This window comes from Thermobia domestica, chromosome 1 (assembly GCF_964235325.1).
Source record: "Thermobia domestica chromosome 1, izTheDome1.hap1.1, whole genome shotgun sequence".
Lineage (NCBI taxonomy): Eukaryota > Metazoa > Arthropoda > Insecta > Zygentoma > Lepismatidae > Thermobia > Thermobia domestica.
The window spans coordinates 204,513,370-204,539,131 of record NC_137454.1 but is presented as its reverse complement, the minus strand read 5'-3'; the positions used below and the strand labels follow the sequence as shown (position 1 = coordinate 204,539,131).

General features: G+C 32.2%; 1 protein-coding gene across 3 annotated transcripts in view; it reads left to right on the top strand.

Moving 5' to 3' along the window:
- LOC145693135 (beta-1,4-N-acetylgalactosaminyltransferase bre-4-like) overlaps positions 1 to 23,305 on the top strand; it is a 135,237-nt gene extending 111,932 nt beyond the window's left edge. The window contains exons 5-8 of one of the 3 annotated variants that reach the window (XR_014132713.1): positions 3,503 to 3,690; positions 7,616 to 7,738; positions 15,080 to 15,471; positions 23,011 to 23,142. Coding sequence is in view for 2 of the 3 variants with exons in the window: in XM_081768871.1 (XP_081624997.1) it covers positions 3,503 to 3,690; positions 7,616 to 7,738; positions 15,080 to 15,419 (651 nt within the window). In the remaining variant the exon portion in view is untranslated. Of the gene's footprint in view, positions 1 to 3,502; positions 3,691 to 7,615; positions 7,739 to 15,079; positions 20,620 to 23,010 lie in introns of those variants that run through there. The other 2 variants (XM_081768881.1, XM_081768871.1) reach the window with 2 other exon arrangements.
- Positions 23,306 to 25,762: the final 2,457 nt, after the last annotated feature.

Here is a 25,762-nt window from a genome sequence, read left to right as displayed (position 1 = left end):
CCTGTTAAACTAACTTACGTCGATGGTACCTAAAACATAAGACTTAATAAGTTTCCTAAGAGTTTGAGACAATTTTGACATCTCTGTACCAATGGGAGGTACCATCTCTGTACCATTAACATAACAAAAAAAAAAAAAAAAAAAAAAAAAAAAATTGTTTATAATGAATTAAAGACTTCCTGAACACGCAGTATATTGCAATACTCTCCACTTTTTGCTTTCCTTTCACAATGGACATTTCAACTATTTTTCTTATTACTTAAAAAAAAAAAAAAAAAAAACTTCAGAGCTAGCTGATTATGGAGAACACTTCCTTTCGCTCATGCGATGATTCTAACTGGTCGAAATTTGTGATTGAATTCCTGTCTGCTACTCGTGCGCTTAAAACAATGACTACCATGTTTGTACGTCGATACAGGGGAAAAGGTCTACGCCGCTCACTAGGGAAATGGCTTAGCAAAAGATACGATGCATATTTTTCAAATGTGTACAACGATGCTAATAACAAAAAGAATAAGAAAAGTAACAGATTTAAGTTTTATTTAAAAAGGAAGCTATTTGTCTATTATATTTATTACCAATTATTTGAATATACTTGAATATCTCAGGACAAAGTTGAAGTGTACTAATTTGCTATATTATTGACATTGTTTGCAGCCTAAGGTAAGAAACTAATTAATATTCTCATGTTTCGATCACCAACCGATCTTACGAAGCTAATTTTGTTCATTCTTAAGAAAAAGATCAACAATACAAAAGCATAGTTACGTATTTGATAGTAGAGTGCTAATTTCTTATATGCAAGTTCATCGTGGATTCGATAGTTATGCGCTCAGGAAAGCCCAAGGAATATAATACATGTAAAAACATTTCTCCAAGTAAAAATAACCTAAATTATTTACTGAGTTCAACACAAAAACGCACAAATTCACGATGATAATCATGTTCATGAGCATTCTGATAATACCAGTGCTATTATCGAACTACTTTACACATTAGCAATATTATTTCATCATAATATCTTCGCGCTTAGTGTCGTTTTCTTTAGCCCATGGAACTCGTAAATTGTTTATATTAGTCCATGTGAATATTTACAGATTGGCTGAAGTGTTTTGAACACATGAGTTAACATTTAAACCAACAAATAAACAGATATGGTCTCACAGTAAGGATAACAAACTAGTTACAGTGGCTTATTACTGAATAAAATAAAATGAAATTTCTACTTTTATGTTTCACGAATATGTCCTGTAGGCAAAGGGAGACGGGTGATTAATGAGAGTGAATGTTTATTAAAAAATCGGTGGAATAGTCATGTGGGAGGAAACGTCAGACTCGCGAGAAAACCCACGGACACGATGTTGTCCATCACAAACTCATATGGCTTGGATTCGAACCAGGTACCCCTCACACTAGAGGTGAGCGCCCCACTATTAATTCACTGTGTCCTTTGATAATGAATGTTTGTGATATGTCATGACGAGTGATGAACACAATATTCTGTCCTAGTAAGTGAAACAATATAAGAAAATCAATCTACTGGGCGAAATTTATCCAAGGCTGAACTCTTGAAACGTTTGCTTTTTTTTTTTTTTTTTTTTTTTTTTTTTTTTTTTTTTTTTTTTTTTACTGTGGGCCTCGGAAAACAAAACACAATACTTTCACGATATAATCTTTTGCAAATGTACTACAATATACCAAACATTAACCACCTCAGAGCCGAGCGTAGTCTTGTAGCCACCCCAAAAATGTAGGGGGGTCTAATCTAACCATATTATAGTTCATTTGCAAGCCTACCGTAAAAATTTTAGGGGCCTAGTAAAAATTTAGAGGAGCGACTCCCATGGATACGAGCTTGGCTGTAGGGAGAAATAATATAAATGAACTTATGTTTGTATATTTAGAACACTTTCGTGTAAGGTTGTTGAAAAGAAAAAGCTGAAGTTTCAAAGTAACAACATAAGTAATACGTAATGAATTTCTCTCAATATTCCTCTTGTTCAGACTCGAAAAATCCTGGATGGCACCTAGTCAAGGCGATTGGAAATACGAGTCTGGCTCCTAATCCTAAATAAGTTAAATCCAAAATAAAATTATGTAGGCCCATGTATGAAATGGTATTATTATGGTGCCTAGACTGAGAACCGGCGCTTAGGTCACAAGAAAAATTATCGAGCATATATCTTGTTTATGGTGATCTTTCGGTAGCCTAGCCACCTGTCTGCCTCTATTCGCTACAGCTTTCTTGTTCTTCAAATCACCGCGGTGACCACAAAAGCATTTACCTTGTAGATATATAGTAAGAAAGTAAAGCGCTATATAATACGATTCTTATAGCATTAAGAATAGTTGTAACAACGGTGTAGGTTGATCAATTGCTAATATGCACAGTAAATAGTAGAAAATTCTATTTTATTACATCCGAATTTTTAAAAGAGATTAAAAGTTTTTTTGATGCAGAAAGTGCTTATTTGTAGCCGTAGTATAATAGCATGGAGATTCACGATAAATCTTCAAAACAAAGAAAAGCTATAATATGGTGGCCTAGATATTCTCAATCTGTGCATGACTTATTTTGAACTGATATAGTGCTTAGACTCCTAGGGTCTTATACAGAGTCGTTTTGACGTATGATTTGTCAGGATTATGACTACTGCAGGAAACATGTTAGTCGAACTCTTTAGTATGGCACTAATCACGCATCAGAACGACTCTGCATAAGGCCTCTAATGTTTTTGAGATAATATAATAGTTAAGTGATCCTGCTTAAGTGTACAAGTATCTAAAATATTTGTAATGATAGAACATTAAAAATGACCTTTAATGTATGTCAAACTAGGAAAATAGGTCTTATTAACACGCTACGTTTATATACAGTAAGTGTATTACTTATTTTACCACTTTTCCTTTCAATATTCTACTAAATTTATTTGTAGTTTGCAGTAAGACACTGTAATATGAAAAGATTCCCTGAAGCTTCCAATGCGATTCACAGAGCGATACTGATCTATGACGTCACACCGAAACCCCTGTTTTTGTTGCCGTAACGTAAGCAGTTCATTTTTCCATTGTTTGAAGCGTTGTATTTCCGTAACGAAGAAATATTTTTCTCAGATTTTTGGTATGTGGTATATTGAAGACTAGTTCTACACGATGGTGTCTTTAAATTACTGGTACAACCTTTGGTCAAAAAGAAAATGTCCATTGTTAATAAATAAGAAGTACATAAGAGTTAATAATATTAAATTGAGGCTGTCATGCTAGTGTATAGAATAGCTTATGTTATGGAAATTCTTTAGTTACATTTCAACCAAATAAAGTGGAAACAATCCATTGAACAGTGAACCGAAACGCTCTCATAGAGTACTTTACCAGTAAACTCTGAACCCTGTTAATTGTAGGGTATTTTAATAATTTTGCATTCATTGCCAATAATTCTATAGTTAATTTCTTGAGACATAGTTTAAATATTATGGTACCGCATTATATTTCGATTTTGTAGTATGGAAATGACACATTCAACAAAGGTGCCATCATGAATGCTGCATTTCGAACTGTGATTCAAAGGACGAGATACCATTGTTTCGTCTTCCACGACGTTGATCTCATTCCCGAAGATGATCGTAATATGTATTCTTGTCCTCCGCATCCCAGACATCTTTCAGTTGCAGTGGATGAACTGCAGTACAGGTAGGATGCTTATGAATATTTGACAGTTATTGCATTTACTTTTATGATGCCCAATGAAAATGTGAAGGAATAAAGAAAGTATATATATAAGCAGTGGCGTATTTACGATTTTATTTCGTGGGGGGGGGGGCTTTGCCAACTTTAGTCCTGGAAATGTAAAAATTCTGCAAGATATTTCATTTACTTTAATACAGTAAATGATATTTCGGCGGCTTCAACCCGGAAGCCCTTCCCCTAAATACGACACTGTATGTAAGAGTAAAGAATAAAGAATAAAGAAAAAGAAATACTAGGTATGTCCTGCAAAGCAGAGAATTTTTAAATAGAGATAAGAGATGGTGCTGTAAACACTAAGCATTGGGGAGCTTTGCTCTCATTTTTTATTCAATGTTTACTATTTACAATTCATTACTTTTGACAATTTTATTATTTGTTACAATCTTCATATACTGTTTTTTATTTTCAATATGTTCATGCGCCGCTTCCCCTTCTTTATTACATTAATAGTGTGATAAACAATTATATTTAAAACGCAAATTCGGCCATCTTGGCTCGTGCCATTTTAGTACATATTCTTATTTTAAACAATTTATAATTAAAACAAATATAGTGACGCAGTCCACAGGGCAAAAAAAAAAAAAAATTATTATCCCAAATATTTTTCCTACAATGATCTAGTAAACAACTTTAATTTTCAAACTCTAGAAAAAAGAAGATGGATGTTGGACTTGTTATTCTTATACAAGTTATTAAATAATAAAATTGATTGTATGGAGTTGGTCTCGAAAATATCATTCCGGATTCCACTTGCAAAACCAGAGAATACAGGGACATTTTATTGTGCAAAAGCCAGGAGCAATATATTATATAAATCCCCTATGTGGAGGCTGTGTAAATTATACAATGATACTGTAAATAAGCTTGATAAAGTGGATGTATTTAGTCTTTCAGAAAACAGGTTCAGATCATATGTGAAACAAGAAATTTTCTGTAGAAATAATTAAGAAATTTATACATGTAACATTTTCTGTATGTTCACAACACTGTAATTGGGTATTAAGACTGTGTTGTATATTAAATAAATAAATAAGGCCGGGACTTCCTTTATAAATCTCCCGTAAGGGAGGTAACTGAAACTGAATTATTAATTAATTAACAAAACTGAATTATTAATTAAAAATTATTAAACCATTATCAACTTTTGCCAGCCATTATAATCCACTACTAGACTTAAAAATCAGAAAATGCAATCTTCGTGTGTAACCTTACGCGAGCATTCTTCTAAACAAAAGTTGATAAAACACGATTTTTAATCAAATATATGCAAAATATGTTTTTTGTACTGAGAGATATTTAATAGTGCATTAAATGAATGAAACAATTTTTCCGTAAGCATATTTCACTTTTTATATAATACTATTGATTGTTTTGTCTGTAATATAAATAAACAAACTAAATTGAAACAAATTAACCACGATGAAACAAAGAAAAAATATTTACTCGTTAATCAATGTTACCAACTATTGTTTCTTGCGGCATTATCTATTATATGGTAGATCGCATATTTTTTTACGCTTGATCGTATCCATAGGAACTAAATACACGTTTCTGATTGATTGTAGTTTGCGATTGTCCAAACCTTCTGATGCACGTATTGTGCATTATAGTAATAGAAGAAAATTGTCACTTTACCTGTTGATAAAAATAAAAATATAATTATGTTCGTGTTACATTTAGTAAGAACACGAGGCATATTTTTTTTTTCAAATGCTACCCTTTAAAAAATATGTATTTTGGTCACAAGGAAGCGGGTGAGGTTCGAAGTTGGACCTTCCAAGTGTGACGTAATGTAACGTGGTATTATCATGGGGGTAAAGGTGGAACAAATTGAGAGTTTTTTTGTTTGATTTTCTTTTTCTTCACAGTGAAAGGTTCTAGGGTTCTAACCCTAGGGGTACCTATAGGAGTCTTAAGGTACAGGTTGCGCGCACAATATTTTGGAGGAAACAATTCTTCACTAAAAATGGAACAATAGAATCTTCATTATACCTTAATAATGCATGTGATTTTTAATATTTTTATATTACAATTTGCGTTGTGTAGATGTTAAACCAAAAATAGCTGCATTACTCTCTTTTCAGACTCTAATATATTCTTTAACTTTAGTGTTCATGTTCACTTCTTCACCTTCACCGAAGCTATATAAGACAAGACCTACTGTTTAAAGTGGAATTCAAATCATTGCTTAAGTTTATATCTGAGGCAAGCACCACCACTGGAAACCGATTCAGGAAGTATGCGGATTAGCTACTTAGCCATGAATGGACAAATTTCTTCTTAAAAGATGCATTATTACTAATATTACAGTGGAAATTACTTTACTAACCACTCTACTCTAAGCCGCCAATTAGAACATATACCTAGGTATATAGTTTAACGTCCTCCAAAGAGGTTAAAGAAGACAGTGAAAATGAGATGGATGATAACGGTGGAATGAAGAAAGGGGGAACAGGGGAACCCAGATAAATGTATAAATAATTGTTCCTGATGGGATAGAATTTGTTACACAATTTCTGCATTGTCTATTCTTAATATATCTTTTAATCTATACGCACATGATCACAAATTTATTTAAATGTATTTTAGTATGATATTACTAAGTTAATGTTTAACAATATAAACTGTTACATATAATTTTTGTTGTAATAATATATTTGTGATAAATCTGATGATATTATTAAATATTATAAATGTTAATATATTGATAGATGACGTTAAATTTTAAATAATAGTACTAACAAGATTTTGATGATCGTAATAATTCCAACTATTTGAAGTTAAATTGTTTTCATAATAATAACGTTTGTAATATATTTAGTAGATCTAGACAATTCTAGTATCCATGTTGGTAAGTTGTAGTTTTTTGATTACGACTACAAACTACTATTTATTTCGTTATTTGCTAAAATTAAATTACTTACAGAAGTAACCTGTTGGCATCTTGAATTTATTGTGATATCAAATTATAAAATAAATATAAAAAACTGATGTAAAAGTTCTAAAAACTTTCATCCAGCTCAAGCCTGGATGCGAAATTGTAATAGTCAAATTGGAAGAAGATCAAGTGTGTGTGTGTGTGTGGAAAAAAAAAAAAAACACTTCGCACTGGAATGTTTCGACATAGAAAAGTTAACATATTTGAATATTCATAATTATTAATCAGCAAGACTACAGATACTAACTATTAGTTCACCCATTAATTGCATGTGAAATACATATTAATTAATGCGAATTACCTTAATTCATTTGAAAAATTCTGACAATAATGTCACTTCATTTCTCTTTTCTTGTAAATTATTAGTGGAGAATTTTCCTTCAAAATATAAAGTGGGAGAAATTCCTTCAACCCCTAGGATTTCGCTCCGGAATTCAAACACTCACTTTTTCACTCTTCGCTATTTGTCCATAGGAATCTAGATTGGAAAATTATAATGAATTTATAATGTCGTTACTACATGGACAGCGATTGATCTAAATTGCCTGTGAAATTCCATACAATTATGACTTACTGTTGTGATAATTACTAGTGTTAAATGCCATTTACTCGAATTCAAGTTTATTGATCAGAATTTAGGAGGCACCATAGACAACATTTTAGTAAATAGGGTGTTATTAACGCAAAAATATGAATATCAAAATAAAAGATGATAAACAATTCATTTCTATCATTAAAATTATCTTTAAACAACAGTATTTTATTAAGTTTAATCAAATAGATAATTTACTTCTATAATGTATTAAAACATATGATCTTGAGTGAAGTAAAATTGCTACTAATAATTTACAATTGTAGATTAGATGTAATTAATTTTTGTGTATCAACAGCTTTACATCATATTAATTACATTCTGTTTGATTCTGTTAGACTTCCCTACAAAGTGCTAGTTGGTGGAGTGTTTGCCATCAAAACGGAGCATTTCTTTAAGGTTAATGGATACTCAAATCTTTACTGGGGCTGGGGAGGTGAGGACGACGACATGGGATATAGGTAAGACAATTTTAAAAACTTGCCAAAAATATCTCATATCTCTTAAATCATAATATTTTAAGTGTCGTATTGTAGTTACTATAAATCTTACAGTGATGTGTTAGTAACTATAATGTTAATAGAATAAATACACTTATCTAGTTCTTTTGTTTTTTACTTGCATGCAAAAATGACAGTTCCTGTTGCAATAATTGTGCTATGTTGCAAAAGCATGTTTAGAAATTCGCTTCAAATTACAAATGAATTACCCAAAAAGACAAAAAATCGTGAAGGTAATTAAAATAATATAATAAAATTTTCAAATAGTACATAATAATTATAGAAGGTTCTATGCATCTTTTAAGAAGCATATACAACGACAATATATCTTGTAATACCCTATATGAAATCTTCACTCTGAAATCTTCATAGTACTCTGAATATAATTGAGAGTTATTAGGTTGCGTGAATGAAATATCCACATAATAATAATAATAATAATAATAATAATAATAATAATAATAATAATAATAATAATAATAATAATAATAATAATAATAATAATAATAATAATAATAATAATAGTAGTAGTAGTAGTAGTAATAATAATGAGAAATAGTTCCTCAAACGAGATTTACTTAAGATATTCACAATTAGTTTGATCAAAATCGAAACTTAGCTACACCGCTTTGTGGGCCTCAAAATTGTACATGTACGGTACTCTACAGATATTTTAGAAAATCGTTATACTCCAAATGAATTATCTCCGAGTAGAAACCTACCTAATTACATTTTTCCTACATTAGAACTGTAAACCAGTATTTAATTCATTGTAATAAAATGAGCTTTCTCAAAGATTATTATTATTATTATTATTATTATTATTATTATTATTATTATTATTATTATTATTATTATTATTATTATTATTATTATAGACACTTTCTATTTTTATAGATTGTTTTCGCTAGGTCAGGGCGCAAGATAAATCCCTTTCTAGCATCTGAAATAAACATGGTTAGAGTTGTTTTAAAAATAACGTTTAAAAGTCTTCAAGTAAGTTTTCCTGACATCCTTACATGAGTTTTCCAAACTCGAGTCCTAGCTAAATTGCTTTCTGAAAATGTTTTCAATAAATTTAATAAAAACTGTTAGAACCGATCTTAAGTTTAAACTTACAATCGAATTTTACAACTAGAAATGTGATTTAATAAGGTGTCTACTTTAGGATACAGGATACAAGCATAACGAGATTGTTTTGGGTCATTCATTTGTAACTTAATAAAGGATATTTGTATGTAAAGCGGCATTCCCGAAACAAGTATTCCGGAATAGATGTAACTAGTGTATTTAATGTATATTAAACGCTGTATGTTGTCTTTCCATGCATTATTAACTGATAGCATAAAAGAAAAGAGCATATTCTATAAAATGTAAAAAAAGAATGATATTTATGAGACTTGCCTTTAGTTAAGTATTGTTTGAATAGTAATTGAATAGCTTTAACATTATGCCTCTAAAATGTGAGATTTCAGAATTAAAAAAAAGGAATTAAAGTTAATGAATGAGAAGAGTGGGCAGATAGGAAGAAGTGAAAACAATTTTCTTCTTTAATTTCGACTTATCGATATGATAAAAACACTTCATATTCACTTGACGACAGAAAAATGTTCTTTAATATTTTTTTCTTCCATGAAATTTGTGATTATGTGATTAGTCGGATATGAAGGTCTTCAAAATATACACTACACAAATATAGATTTGAGCACACTAAAACAACTGATATGAATACAAATCTTAAATTAAACATTGAAGGCTTGTCAAATCATCCAAAAATTCCGTCACTAGCCACTTTCGTTTCACTATTTATTACGTATCAATAGTTTCGTTTATTTCATTATTTCTTATATTTTCCTACAAGCATGGATGACGTACAGTTAACATCAGAAATGGTAACTATAAACATTGCTTCTTCTGGAACTGAGATACCACAGATTAGCTGATGATTGTTCTAAAATTCCCATCAAATTGTGTGAACCAGGCTCAAACATGTGTAGAAAAAGGAAGTTTTTCAAGGATAGGTACTCATCATAAACACCAGTTGACGTATTTAAGACATGTAATATTTTGTTCTCGATAGGCGTACTAATTGATATTCGGCATTCTATTTCGGATGTGGTGAGAAATTGTAAAAAATTATCAAGAGAATAACATTCCGAATACATATGATCATCGTGGAGTGAGCAAATAGGCATGAAACAAGTCACATGTACTCCTTCATATCGTAACGTATCTCCTTCATATCGTAACTAACAAGCGAGAGGAGACGGAACAAATAGAAACTTTTCATCTAATTTCCTTGAAACTTAATGTCCCTTTTTAGTGACATTAGTGAGGTTACATGAAACGGGTCCTACAAATCAGGGTTGTTTTGTTTAAAACAAATGATTAAAACTTCATTTAAACGATTGGTTTTGGTTAGAACAAATTTTATATATATTTTAAACATTTTGTTTTAAACACGTGTACTTTTTAAGACTTGTTTTAAACATATGTTTATTTTTATTTTATTTTATTTTTGTAAAAAAATCTGCCAGAGAAAGAAAATTACCAAAAAGTGATCCTGTTCAGGAGGCTATTTTATTCCCGTACAGTGTTGCCACCTTGGTATAATTATCAAATTCAGCACTTTTTGTCATTGATCGGTTCGTTGGTATCACGCTGGCATTTTCAGCTCCTTTTGTGAAAAATGTTGGTACAATTATTCTATCCAATTCAGCACCATTTAACAGATACTTGGCACATTTTCAAAATTGTCACTAAGACTTTTCCTGCATCTCATGATTGATTGATTTTTTCCTCGTTTTATATATTTTTTTCATATATGACCGTAATACCGTTTTGGTCTATTGGTCACTTTGAAATAGAGGCGTGTTTGATTTCCTTACAATACATATCGAATATGATAACTGTTTTCCCTTTTAATTTGCGGCCTCTGTTATACTTCCTACGTGCGAGAAAAGTTTCATCTACTTCCACAATTGTTCGGAGTCTTCCTATTTGGATGTTTTTAAAAAGTAATTTTTAAAAAAGAGCAATTTCCTGATTTGGACTCTTGGAAAAAGGGACGAAGTGTTCTAGAACTTTACTTCTTTTAATTTCGTATTATAGAGCCATGTATTACACTGTGATAATATAATGAATCCAGCCCTTTTTGTATTAATTTGGTACTATTTTTCAGCCCATTCCAGAACTAGGACTGTGGCAACACTGTTCCCGTGTGAATGTTTAGATTTCTCGTGGCTACTGCAGGTCGATATGTTGATCCACAATTTATGTCGTCTCTTTTTACCTTTTTTTTTTTTTGTTTTTTTTTTTTAATCGTCTTTTGTATTGCTTAAATGCTTATCAGTTAACTTGCGAGAAAGTGTTGTAGTCGAAGGTTGGACTATTTCTACTTGTAGAAATGATATTAAACAATAAATAAAAGAATTATCATTGAAACAAGTTTTTGTATTGTACTCAGAAAACAAAGGGCTCTTTACTAAATTGCGGTTCTGAAATTAAAATATCGCAGGCATTCGTTAATACATACAGTACATGTTGCTTCTCAGTCTTCGTACAACTTGGAATCGTTTAACATGAGTTTTACGGGAAGAAAAAAGGACACAATTTCGAGTAAACCGAAGAAACTAATATTATACGTTTCGAATAAACTTGGGTTGCAGGATAAATTTGGCTCCAACTTAGAGTTTTTTAAAAATATTTTTAGATATGGGTCGTTCAGAGCACAAGGATCCAAGTCCATTTTCAAAAAGGTTAATTTTTGCTCAGCAAACATAGTATCTTGATAGCGAAGAGTCCGAAATAAATGAACCAAAAACCGCGTGAAAAGATGTAGTGTGGGCTAGAGTTTCATAGGACAACCGCTAGACAAGTGCCGTTTCTAGAACGGGGGAACAGGAGGACTAATTTCCCCCTCCCTGCTCATAAATTTAAGATATTGTGTACGCTGCAGCGTGCGAAAGATTAACAAGTCAAGCTCCAAATGTCATAGTCAATGATGCATAATTACATTAAATAAATGCAGGGTGTGTCAAAAAGAATACACCGACGGAAAATGTCATATATTCGCAACCACGAATCCGAAAAGAAAGAGAGAAAACTACGTGACAAGGTGCAATCTAGAGTTTTATATGATTGCCGCTAGAAAGGGGTGTCCGTTTAGAGGTCATCCGCCTTCCTATCGCCCACCCTGAATTTCAAATTTTGTGACAGTAATGCAGATTTAGAAACCTTTTGCTGAGCAAAGTCCAACAGAAAAAAATTGAATTCCTTACACCGAATAAATACGGAGTTTGATTAGTTAAAATCCATTTTCATTGGCCGCAAGGAGATTTAGGCTTATATTGCTCTTTTATATATAAATATATCTTTTTCTTTTTGACCAAGTTTTCCAAAGGTGGCTCTACTTTCGAGTTTCGGGCCTGCTTAAAATTCTGGAAATTGCGCCTAAGCAACTTTCCAGTTTTGATCATCTATATTTCCTCCGTATTTATTCGGTGTAAGGACTTCAAACTTGTTCTGTTGGACTTTGCTTATCAAAAAGTTTCTAAATCTGCTTTACTGCCCCCAAAATCTGAAATTCAGAGTGGGGGTGGGCGCGGCTGCCATTCTGTCCCAACTGACGCTCCTGTCTAGCGGCTGTCATATGAAACTAGCCCACATCCTTTCACGTGAATTTAGTTTCATTTATTTCGTACTCTTGACTGCGAAGATATTACGTTTTGAAATAGCATTCATTTGCTGAGCAAAACTGAACATTATTGAAAATGTACTTGGATCCATTGTACTCTGAATGTCCCAAATATTGTTTTTCTTCAATACGATTATTGAGTTAAACAACAATCAATACACAGGCTTGCAGAAAATATTCTAAAGTTAGCACAACATGAAACGTGCTTGACACATCACTTTTGGAAAATATAATATTTTAAAATAATTTTATTAGCATCAGTATTCCGAAATAGTAATCAAATTTTTGCAACTAAAATTTCACCCACCTCCAGGTGATCAATTGAGTAAAAATTATGTACATGTGTGTACAATTCCAATAACAATACAATTATTTGAGCCAAATACCGTAAAAAAATGTCATATTAAATCCAATGGTTACTCGAAGTAATTTGCAAACCACTGGTGTTACACAAATGAAATTAGGTAAAAAAAAAAAAAAAAAAAAAAAAAAGCGCGTTACCAGTGACACTGAAAAGTCATTTCTGGTTGCAAGTAAAAATAAAAAGTCTTAACAAATAAGTTATTACAAGATTTTGAAATATGCTTTAAACTGTTCAAAATGTTTAAAACATGTTTTTGTTCTTTTTTTTTTTTTTTTAAAAAAAAACAAAACTATTTTTTCCAACCCTGCTACAAATTAACCTCAAATTCGAGTAACATGTCTGTTCTCTAATTTGGACTCAGGATCATGTATAAAAAGACGAGATGGTAGCCATTCGAGGACCCAATTGAGACATTTGGGTATATCTAGAAGATGCATGACTGATCCTACATACATATCTTCTTGAAATATATTTGCATCCATTTATGAACTGATATATCAATGAGGCATTCCTGCAAGACAACTCGCTATGAAATTGAGCCATTCTTGAAAGACTAACATAAGTAATGTAACCCCAATCACTGTATAAAATCACCACGAAGCACTCGTGGGAAAAATGTGGAGAAATCCATTGGAATTACAGATGCCAAAAACGAAATTTTATATATTAAGGTGTATTATCACCAGTGTGCTACGCAAATATTTAATCTTTTTTTCGAAAATCATCTTGAACAACAAGTGGCCAATAAAAATTCATTAAAAACTATATAAAAGCCATTTTAGTCAAAAGATTTTATTTCTGTTATCAATGTTGCACTAATCAGTATATACAGGATGAATCTGTACTACTGGTTGCAAGTAAAAATAAAAAGTCTTAACAAATAAGTTATTACACGATTTTGAAATATGCTTTAAACTGTTCAAAATGTTTAAAACATGTTTCTTTTTCGTTCGTGTTTTAAAACATGTTTAAAACATTTTGAACATCTTTTTCACGTTTTAAACACATGTTTTGTTCTTTTTTTTTTTTTAAACTATTTTTTCCAACCCTGCTACAAATTAACGTCAAATTCGAGTAACATGTCTGTTCTCTAATTTGGACTCAGGATCATGTATAAAAAGACGAGATGGTAGCCATTCGAGGACCCAATTGAGACATTTGGGTATATCTAGAAGATGCATGACTGATCCTACATACGTATCTTCTTGAAATATATTTGCATCCATTTATGAACTGATATATCAATGAGGCATTCCTGCAAGACAACTCGCTATGAAATTGAGCCATTCTTGAAAGACTAACATAAGTAATGTAACCCCAATCACTGTATAAAATCACCACGAAGCACTCGTGAGAAAAATGTGGAGAAATCCATTGGAATTACAGATGCCCCAACCCCTCAACTATGAATGATAGAATTCGGAGATACCTGGCTAGATATACCAGTGGAGATTAGTGCTCCCTATTGAACGTCTAATTGTCAAAACGTTTAACGGTTCTTTTATTACTATTAAATATTATTTTATGAAAAATGTTTTGAGAAACTTAAGTTATCTAAACATTTTCTTAATGAACAGTCATGTTTACAAAGAGCGTTTTATAGTTTATTAAGTGTTTAAAATATTTACAGTTAAATGTTTAATCGGGAAAAAATGTCGCAAACCGCACTAAAGTAGAAACTTTTCACGTTTTTGTGGAAATCATGCCTTGCCAATTGAATGTATTTTCTGTGGGATTACACTGAGGTGCTCCAATTGATTAGTCGTTGCGTTATCTCATAAATTATGGCATGCCGATGCAGATTTAGACTAGTAAGTTGCTTCAGTAATCTTCATTGTATTTTCAAATACTGGAAATGCATAGTGAGTCCAAACCAAATACGGGACCATTTATGTTGTTAACTGTACAGGTAGCACAGGAACAGTCTATTTAATACATTTATTGAGTAAATCAGTAGATACTAGTATGCAAATGATAGAGAATACAATAAAATTTGAGACCTAGCGTTCAATTTTTCTGATTTAAGCGGTTGTATTTGATTTCTTGGTTCCTACTTCACACTTAACAAATACAAAATTATTTTCAGTTATACCAGAAACAGTTTAGTGCATTCAATTCTGCTATGTAATTTACATAATGATTTGCACATTATAGTTAAACTTTAGTAAAGAATATCTGACATTACTCTCGCCATGTTCACTTTCCAGTTACAAAAACATCATTTATTCGTATATCTCTTTAGGGTACAACAAGTGGGACTTTCAATTGATCGCCCCCCAGAATGGATAGGCAGGTATACTATGATGAAGCATGTCAAGAGGAAACCACTTGTGAGCACATTACGCCATAAACTCGTGGCAACTTCTAGTCGCCGCTACCGATTGGATGGTCTAAATACAGCACAGTATCATCTTATGGCCATTAGGAAGTATAGACTCTTTACTACCCTGTTAGTGGACGTTGGCCATCCACCTCCGAGCATTCGTGCTCTACAAGAGAAGGACGAAGCAATGCAAGTAACACAGAGGACTCCTCCACCTCTACAAAGACAGCTTTATGCAGGAGTTCCGCTTCCAATATAATCATCAATATGTTGAACGCCACGCTATGGAAATGAAACTTGCAAAAAAATGTGTTAGTAGTTTCATGCAAAATTTTCATACTAAACAATAATTACAATACATATTTATATATACTTTAGTGCATTTAAGAAGTATATCTCAGTTTTGTTCATGTGTTTGATATGTTCCGTGCAGTTTGATTCGCCATATGACCTTCACATGTGCAGCACAGATTATTCATAATATTTTTCTGTACTTCTAGGGTTAGAAATTAAGGGAGCTACGATAAAATTCCACCAGATAAAATGACATCAAATTCAAGTCGCTGTTCGGCCCACTAATTGTCCAAGTATAATAACTAATTCAGCTCACTACTGACTCGAATACACTAGAAAATTAATTCATGAAAAACGTGCCACGTAAAACATGTTAAGGGACAGACCAAAGAAAACGCTCTCTCTTGGCAATTTAGTATTATTTCCCTCTCCTTAATCTTTCTATCTATTTCTCCTATTAATTGTGGTATCTGGTCATCTTAGTACCATTTCTCTCTAGATTAATTCAATTCTGTCAGTTTATAGTACTGTTACTAAGGAAACATTGATGCCGGAGTGTTTCAATCTACCACTTTCTATAATATTTTCTCAGTGCTAAGTTCTAAGTAGACCTGATTACACTTGTTTCATGCCTCAATATTGCTATTCGTGAATTTCAACCTTTTTTTTAAACATCACGTAATTTATACTGTCGCCAGTGATAATGGGTATCCGCCTACATTTTCTCTCGAACATTCTAAAGGAAGATTACTTTTTGCAAGGCAAGTCCTTATGTCGTCCAGTTGTTTGCTGATCAACACTCAACGGAAATGTAGCATAATAAGCCACCTTTCATATTCGCTACTTCCAGGACTGGGGCAGCATACATATTCCAAGTGTTTCGTAGAATTAAGAATCTTAACCGCATCTATCGCCAAAACTGGAAGAGACAAAAGAATAAAGTAGTTCAACGAACACTTGATACTCGTTCCGTTTGGTAGATACAGTGATGCCTCGTGAATCTATTTAATTTGTTCCAAGAGCATGTTTGAACTTGAATTATTCAAAGCCCGATTTACTTAAGAAATAATGGAAAGTGAACATAATCCGTTTCTATATCTAAAAATTTCCATTAAATATTTTTGTTAAAAAAAGAATACGCTCATTAGTAAGTTATCCTTAATTTGATGTTTTTCAATGTTTAACTTGACTTTATTATAAGTTTAAATATGTTAACAAATATTTATCATCTCGAAATACTGTAAGATTATGCTATTCTACCTAATTTATTATTTTAAAAAGGTTCTGTTTTTGTCATATTTTTTCTAACTGATGAACTAGGATTATTATTATTATTATTATTTTGCACAGCACATGTTGATAAAAATATATTTTGAATTGTTTCCACTTTCATCTGAATATTATTTTTGTTTGTTTGTGTTGGTTCTTCAATAATTGCACATCTTCTTTCTTCTGCGGGGAAGAATCTTTCTATTATTTGGCGCTGTTAGGTTTGCAGTTTTATTTAAAAAAAAATAACCCAGCACATTTTTCATCGAACAAGTTGATACTTCTGGTCATCAAGGATGAAAGTTTTTCACAGTAGCTTGTATTCTGGCCAAAACTGATAACAATTCTTTAAGGTCAGCATTGAAAATGCATATGTTGGCGCCCTTCTCTTCAACAGAAATTTCGTAGTTCTGAATGATACATTAATATAAAGCCAATGTGATAGTTTTGTTTTCTGTAAAACTCTAGTTTAAAACTTTTAAACCTTAAGCACTAACCAACATTGCCGCTCGTTCGATATCTGAAACATCGCTCAAAATCAAACTTCGAATGAAATTTTAGCGTTCGAACTACATGGCATTATTATAATTAGAATGCATAAGTTAAAACATTTAAATCACAATGTGCGAATGGAAAAGTAAGATAGGTATTTATTACATGTAATGTTTTATTATTGCAGAAATAATTTTCACTATTAATACAGTGAAAATTATATATTCAACACTACTCTGTAGATAATAATTTCCACATTAGAAATACGCATATTACATTCTCTGGTAGGTTTGCTTCAAAATACAACTATTTTCTATAAGTTGATGACTTTGCAGTTGAGCCGATGGTGGCTAACTATGAACCTACTAACTGAGGAAGGTCCAGTTAGTAGGTTTATAGTTACGTAGCTTTCTTCGCAATAAATCCAATTTCCCTACATCACTTTACGTAGTTGTGTTTTCCATGATTATATGTGTTAAAACATGTTATGAAATTGAGTTATATATCGTTTGTTATGGATTTGATCTAAAAGAATTCAATGGAAACTCGAATGGAATGGATTTTGTTTGAAAACTCGATATCTTGCTTTAAAAAAAATCAACTAATTCAAATATGGAACTTTGTTGTAATATGTATGGGCTTCACTACACGTTTTTGCAAAGTATTCAAAAGCAAAGTGAACGATTTGGCGGGCCTGATACTAAGCACCTCAAATATAATAATGTATAACGTACAATAACCAAATACGTGTACGGACGAGGGTAACAAGGCAAATATGATTAATATAACGGCTAGCTGTTGGTTAATGAGTATCTATACATAGACATTAATGTGCAAGCGATGGAGTGACACATAAAAAAAGCATACAAATGTGTTTAGTTATATACTTAAACAATGAAATATCTCTAAAATATTCATGTTAGCCTCTTTGAAAAATGCACACAATTATTACGATGTTAATTAGTGATACTTCTTTAAGGAACACATTATATACTAGTGGGATTCTTATTACCTTAAGTGTCTGTAAAGTAAAAACGCTACTAATATCTCAACAACTCATGTCCTGATGTTATCTTCGGAGCCTAACAGCATGACATGACTTAGTCATGATAGGATAACGATTAGATTAAATTAAGGATATGATAATGATTAAATAAATTAATGTGTAGGAGACCGTATTTTACCTGTTTATAGAATAAATTTTATTCATTGTTGGATATCAGCTTGTCTAAAAAGTATTGAGCCCTTTTAAGGTTAAAATTGAGAATACATTTATTGTGATTTGACAATAACATCATGAACCATATGTGCACTATTTTGTTCGATGACCATCTACCATTTTTTCGATAACACCATAGCATCACCGCTATAGAACTTCTGTGGTTTCTGGTCAAAAAAAAATGTGACAATTAGTTTTCACTACCTTCTTTTAGAACTAACTTAACACCATTTTTGCAGAGATCAAAACAAATTATACTTTAACGATGCCTGATCTGGACTATACGATGGGTGCATTAAAAACCTCCCAGCCAAGTTATCTCAATTTCTGACGGGACATTAAAGATGTATGCGGTTATATGTTGTAAGAGTGATATACAGTATCCTTTCTGTTGATCAGTTCCTTTTGAATTGCTTGGTCCACTCGCGCTAAATTGTCGACAGTACAGGTCTGAGTCTATTGTTCTACCCTGCGACAGCAGCTCGTGACCCACGATGCACCTCCAATGTTAGGAACCATTCCGGCATTTGCGTGGTATGAATGAGGAAAACTCAGGAAAAATCTCATTCTGGATGGCTGGGCTGGAAAAGCTGTTATACTTTTTCAAAAGAGTATTCCCACCGAGAATCGAACCCAGGACCGCTCGCACAAAAGGTGAGAGCGTTAGCGACTACAGAGAAGGATTTATAATTTGGTTTTAATATATGTATATGATTTAATCCTTCCTCTTTTTAAAAACTAATTTTTGGTAGACAAAATTCGAACTCATGCTAAAATAAGCCTCTCCACAGAGTTCCATAACGCTAACCACCAAACCACTTAAGCATGACTTTGAAATTACCCCATCTGTATGTAGATATATATTATCTTACTTTCTTGATGATCCTGTTCCCTACAGACTTGAGTCATCCTGTATCACTCAGTATTCTGTATATTAGGTTTTCAATCTATCTGTGTCATATGCTATGATTGTATTCTATATGCCAATTATATATTTACTTGGCGGCAACGTGCAGATGGTTTATTGCTCTTATAAAACTACGCATGTTACTCCGTGTGAGAATGAAGAGAAAACAAATTTCTCTGTAAACACAAATCCGAGAGACGTACGGTTCTAGGTTCAATTTTTTAAACTTAAGACTCTCGAAGGTAGTCTAGCCTTTTGTGAACGGAAGTGCATTAAATGCACACAAAGCGTAGTAATTAAGTGTACGTGGCATGTATGAAAAAAAAAACAAGTTTGGAGTTTTATTGTCACTAGAGCATGAATTATGTAATACCTAAGGTTGGAAATTTTATTGCTCTGGAATTTCTAGTTTTTGCAGTGTAGGAAGATGCAACAAAACTTCCAATATTGAATATTAGGGACATACATACTTGACACAAACACTTTGAGTCATTATTACAAACAAAATAATAATAATAATAAAAAGACGTTAACATAGATAAAGTAAATGAAAACAAGGCTTAGAATATAATGATTAAAAAAGCTTCATGCACAAAAATTAAAGATCATGTAGAAAATTATCTTCACAATTATTCCAGAAATTAATATAAATTCGTAAATTAAAAAGTTTTACAATTCTTTCCCCATTGATGATTTTCAAGTTGCCTTTTGGAGTCGGACTGATCAGTGAACAAACAAACTTATATAAAGTAACTTTGCAGGAAGATAAGTTCGAACATATTTAGAACAAATAAATTTCTTCTATCAACAGGTAAAAGTACATCATCTTATGCATTAATGTAACCTACAGTTAACGACGTTAAAATACTAATTTGATAAAGTAATGGCCGGATTTTCATTTGCGAATACATGAGGTAAAAAGTATTCTACTTATCACGATGTTAATCGAACAAACTTCGACAATAATATTTTTCGTCCACATTTTGACGGAGACAATTACATACGTAGCTACCTCCAATAATTAGATAATAGAGCTACTGAACTTTGAATAAGTATATCTGAATTTTAGAAAGATATGCTTATTCGAAGATTATATTACTCTGTATGGAAAATATAATTAGCTGTAATTCTTAATATATCTAGGTACACTGTTTCCTATCTACATTTTGCTGAGTTTATTTCGTAAAATTGTAACTGACAACCTAACTTTGTGATGTTAATTGTTCTAAGTTGTTCATTTTTCTAGAATAAATAGAAATGCATGTATAATATACCATTCGTGCGTATTTTATTTCTTCTCCTCATCTGTGACGTAAGACTATATTTCCCATTTTCATCGCTATACGTACTTAAAAAAAAAAAGGAAGACTTACAATTTACTCTATTAATCTGATGTAAATTATTCAAAACGTCTTAGCTAATCAGGCTTTTGTGTATTCCAATATCCACATCCTTGAGACAAATTAAAATTCTGTAGCAATTATCACCAGATCTATAAGCAGGTCAGTGACTAATTATTGTACACGACTTTGGTAAGCTTGCGGTCGAATTTTCCTATAATCAGTAAGATATTAATGCTTATCATAGTATTCAGTCTTAATTTGAACTTTCCCTGAACAATCAATGACAAGGACACTATATTTCATACAAGTTCAACCGAACTCATTCGATCTGCATCAAACTCGGTAAGATGGTAGATCTTGACATGCTACACAAGCTTGTAAAATATTACGGTGTGCAGATCTTTAGTTCCTATGGCATGTGTTTAATAAAAATCAAATGGAGGACGATCCTTTACGACTACGCGTAAATTTTACTAGTCTCATATGTATTTGCTCTGAGATAACCAAAAGGATATTCATGTTTATCATAGTATTTCTGTAAATATTGCCTCTATGAATGAATTAATTAATTTTCGTTAAAAGAAATGGAAACAAAGTTCCACAATAGAAATACTTATGAAGTGTTTCAGCATAAAGAATTAAAGATTACATCTATTTTATTGGAACAAAGGGCGAAAGCAATGATGTAATGTTACGTCAAATATGAACAGTGTGAAATGCTCTGACATTCATATTTCTATTAAGTATTATAATGATATTACTCGTTTGAGTTAGTGTTTTCCGGCAGATAATAGCAAGTTATTCCATTAAAAGTCAATGTTGACTTAATTGGGATAAAGATAAGAATCTAATTATAGTGAATTTTAATTTCGTTAAAATTCGTTATGATTAATGAAATCTATTGTGTATCAACGGGCTTCTGGAGCCATTAGAGGGTTCCTACTGATCTGAAGAATTCTATTTCCCTGACTTCTCCCTGACTTTTCCTCACCTTTGGCAGGAAATTCCCTGACTTTCATGACAGGTGTCGGATGATGTTGACATATAAATAAGGAATAAATAATGGTGAATATTTATATATGAGAACATTTATTCTATAGAGACAAACAGTAATCAATTGCTCATACGTACAATCCACTTACTTCCCATAAAAATCCGAGCAACGTCCTATATAATAGTTGGCTAATCTGAAATTGGTATACAATTAATGTTAGAAAAAATATATTTTATAAAAATTCCCTGACTTTTCCTGATTTTCCAGTCTTTTTCCCTGAGCTTCCTTGACCCGCACCATTTCCCCTGAGTTTTCCCTGACTTCCCTGACCAGTAGGAACCCTACATTATATTTGAAGAATGAATTCAGCGTGTACTGAAATACACCGCAATAGACCTAGATATGTCATAATATGAAGGATTCGTGGGTACATAACCAACATTATTAGTTATTAAGCAAATACATCTTTCAAAAGTACTTTTCCCACGAATTCATAAATTAAGACCGTTTACAGTTCATTCCGCATCTATATTAAAATAATGGTATAAAGCCCCACGTGAAGGTTTATTTCATTTTTAAAAATTTATTTTGATGTACCATTTCACGTAGTTTGTAATTAAACGGCCCTACTCAACACAGAGGCTATATAAAACGAAATCTAGTGTTTAAAGTGAGATCCGAATCCAGAACTTTACCATTTCATCATCATCAATCATCTGAATTTATTAGCAGCCTCCTTTTATTGATGACACGATCACTTAGTAATAAAGTGTTCTCACTAGGGTGAAAGGTTACAGGTACCTCAGTAGCTGTTTATTATTCATTTCAGAGCTCCTATTTCTAATTCGGTATTACACATGGTTCAGTAGTCTACTTTTTTCTCGACATATTAAAGTTCGCTTAGCTTGTTAGTTGCTTGTGTATGCTGCTACATGCATTTGCTTCTGGTATCTTTATATTTATTTTAACATTTCTTGTTGTCATTGTATTGCATATTTAGATACCTAGGAGTAAATTTGATCTAAGTAAAATGGCTTTTGTTACGTTACTGATATTAACAAACATTTTCATGAATATACAAATGCACTTACCAATAATAGTAACGATTTCGGTTTCTTTCATAATTTGGTTCCTTATATTTTAAAAGTTTAGTTTATTTCATAATTGCCTTTTATCTATAAAAGCCTAAATAAATAAACTAGGCTCTTAATCTTGAAAGACGTTTACAATTTTAATAGGTATTAGGAATGTTAAACAATATTACAAAACCTTAATATCTGTATTTCTTTAATTATTTTCAATGTTTGGTTAGGATTTGATCTTATTCTACAGGGTCCAGCAAGTGGGTCTTGTGATCAGTCGACCGCCGGAATGGATAGGCCGCTACACAATGATCAAGCATGTGAAGAGGAAACCACTTGTGTCCAAAGTACGCTACAAGCTTGTGCGAACATCAAGTCGCCGCTATCGGCTGGATGGCCTCAACACAGTACAATATCAGCTGCTGGCAGTTAGCGAACACAGACTCTTCACCAAATTATTGGTTGATGTTGGCCATCCACCTCAAAATATTCGTGCTCTACAAGAGAAGGGGGAAACTCCCAAAAAAGACTGACGCATGCCAACGCCCCGTAGAGAGTGCTTCATTATCGGGGCGTTTCGCTTCGCATTCAGTGATCAATGTGAATTATACTGAGAAGGCGTAAAAAGAGTTTGAAGGGAAAGAGCTCAAAAACCAACAAAGAAAATATTTTGGATGAAAAGTGCTAAATGAAATGAAATATGGTGGATTGAAAAGAATACACTCTACACTTGGAACAAAATTAGTTTCTTTAACCAGTGGTAGGGATATGCACGAGACAAGAATTGAGATTATCTCGTCTTGTCTCAAAAACGTATCTATGTCTATTAGAACAACTCGATCTCGTCTTCAAACTCGTCACGAAAATTTTGTCTCCTCTCACCTCCTCTCCTCTCAGCGGTATGTTGTAGCTGACAAGCTTCAAATACGAGTTCCCGAGAGAACATTCCTTCTTTTTCTAACATCATATATGAATTCTTTAGTCATACTAGACAGGTACCTGAATGAAACACAAAGTAGAAAAATTGTTGCGCTTTATATATATATATATATATATATCTGTGTGTGTAACTTTTTTTTTTTGTGCTTATTTTCGCTAAAGATGCCAAGAGCAAATCTTGGCTAAAATCTTAAAAAAAAAAAAAAAAAAAAGTTAAGATTTTTCCCAAATTTAGTTTTTTTTTTTTTTTTTTTTTTTTTTTTTTTTTTTTTTTTTACAACTACCGTTCATGTTTATTTCTTTCCTATTTTCAGGTCCCACAGTCCTCTATTTCTTATTTTCAGGGTGCGCGGTGTTAGAGGATAGAGGCATAATCTCTTCAATGGATGATAGGCTTGGTCGTGAATTCATTCATAGTGCAGTTGTTTTCTCTACTTTCACATTTCATCAATTATCAAATTATCATGTAATTTATTTGTATTTCTCTGTTCTTAAAATAAGAATATATAAATATTTGTATGATCGTTCGACATAAGTAAAGTAAAGGTTGTTCCTCTATCGAGCAAACCATGGAGGTCCAAGGACTGCATCTGGAGGTAAAGGCTCCACATTTTCTTGATTTCGATATTCATGGAGATGTAATCAACATTATGCTCCAGTTTGTTTACTTCCTCAAGGTTGTTCCAAGCACACTTTTTACAGAGACTGGGTGAACATCAGAATCACATTGGAACAAGGGTAGAACGTGAAAAAAAAAAATTCACATCACCGGGAATCGAACAAAGGCCGTCCCTTTGGCAGGTAGACGCCAACCACACTATCACAGCTCTATTGTTCAAAATGTTAAGACTTATTTCAGTAGTAAATCTACATACAATGAGTTGGAATTGTTTATTTGTTTCAACTTCAACGTCTCTCTTTAGCACCAAAGCTATATGAGACGCAGACCTACTGTTTAAAAGTGAGATCCAAAACATACATTCCCGCCGTGAACCGAATTCAGGACTTCAGCATCGAAGGTAGCAGCACTAATCATGTGATCACGTTGCAGAAGGAGTTCAAGTAACTAATAATGTGAATTCTTACCTCTCTACTTCTCCTTATTGAAGTTTCTTTGTTAGCTTTCTGCAAAAAGAGAGAGAGAAGAAAGGAGAGCATATTGACAATTATAGCTTACTTTTCACTAGGATAGTTTAAGGTTAACAATTTAAACTTTAAAAAAAAAATAACTAAACGATTAAGTACTCGCTGAGGCAAAGGATAACTGAATTGAAGGATAAGTCCCATATATTGATAATACTTTCAAAAATCAAGGTTCAATTCCTTTATTTGTTCAGTGCCTTTAATTCTAATTAATGATAGCATTCCACACAAATTGGGACGATTTTAATTTGCAAGCTCAGCAGACAAAATGTAGATATAAAGTATTTAACTGCTCAAACCAGGTTATTTCGAACTATTTCTCTCTTTCTCTCTGGTTTGCTTTAGTTTTCATTTTCAAAATGTTCAATAAGTTGACAAAGAAAGTTGTTTCACGAATAAAAGTTATAATTGTAATTGTCATTATATTTTTTAAAGTTCCCTAATGACAAAAGTCAAGCAACTTATTAGTACGGAATGTATCAATATGTCTGATCAATGTTTCTTGCATTCTTGATTTTGCTACGCTTCTGTTAGTTATTTGAAGTTTAACGTTTCTTTTCAGAACAGAATCTATATAAGACATGAACCTGCAATATAAGGTGGAATTCGAACATAAACTTCCACAGGATGATTAAACCCATATTTCCTACGTTAATCATTTAACTACGAGAGAATCTGCTGGATTTTGAGCTCGCTAGACATGCTTTATAGTATGATAATGGGTTCAGTATACTCTTCCTAATCTTTAAGTCAACTCTCCAAGTCTTTATATACATAAATATAAATATTATCAAAGTCTTTTCAAACACCATATTTCACTCCATTTGATTTCATATCCATGAAATATTCTCTTTGTAAGTAGGATATTCAATTGAAAAATACTATGTTACTATAAACATATGCATCATTCGTAACTCATG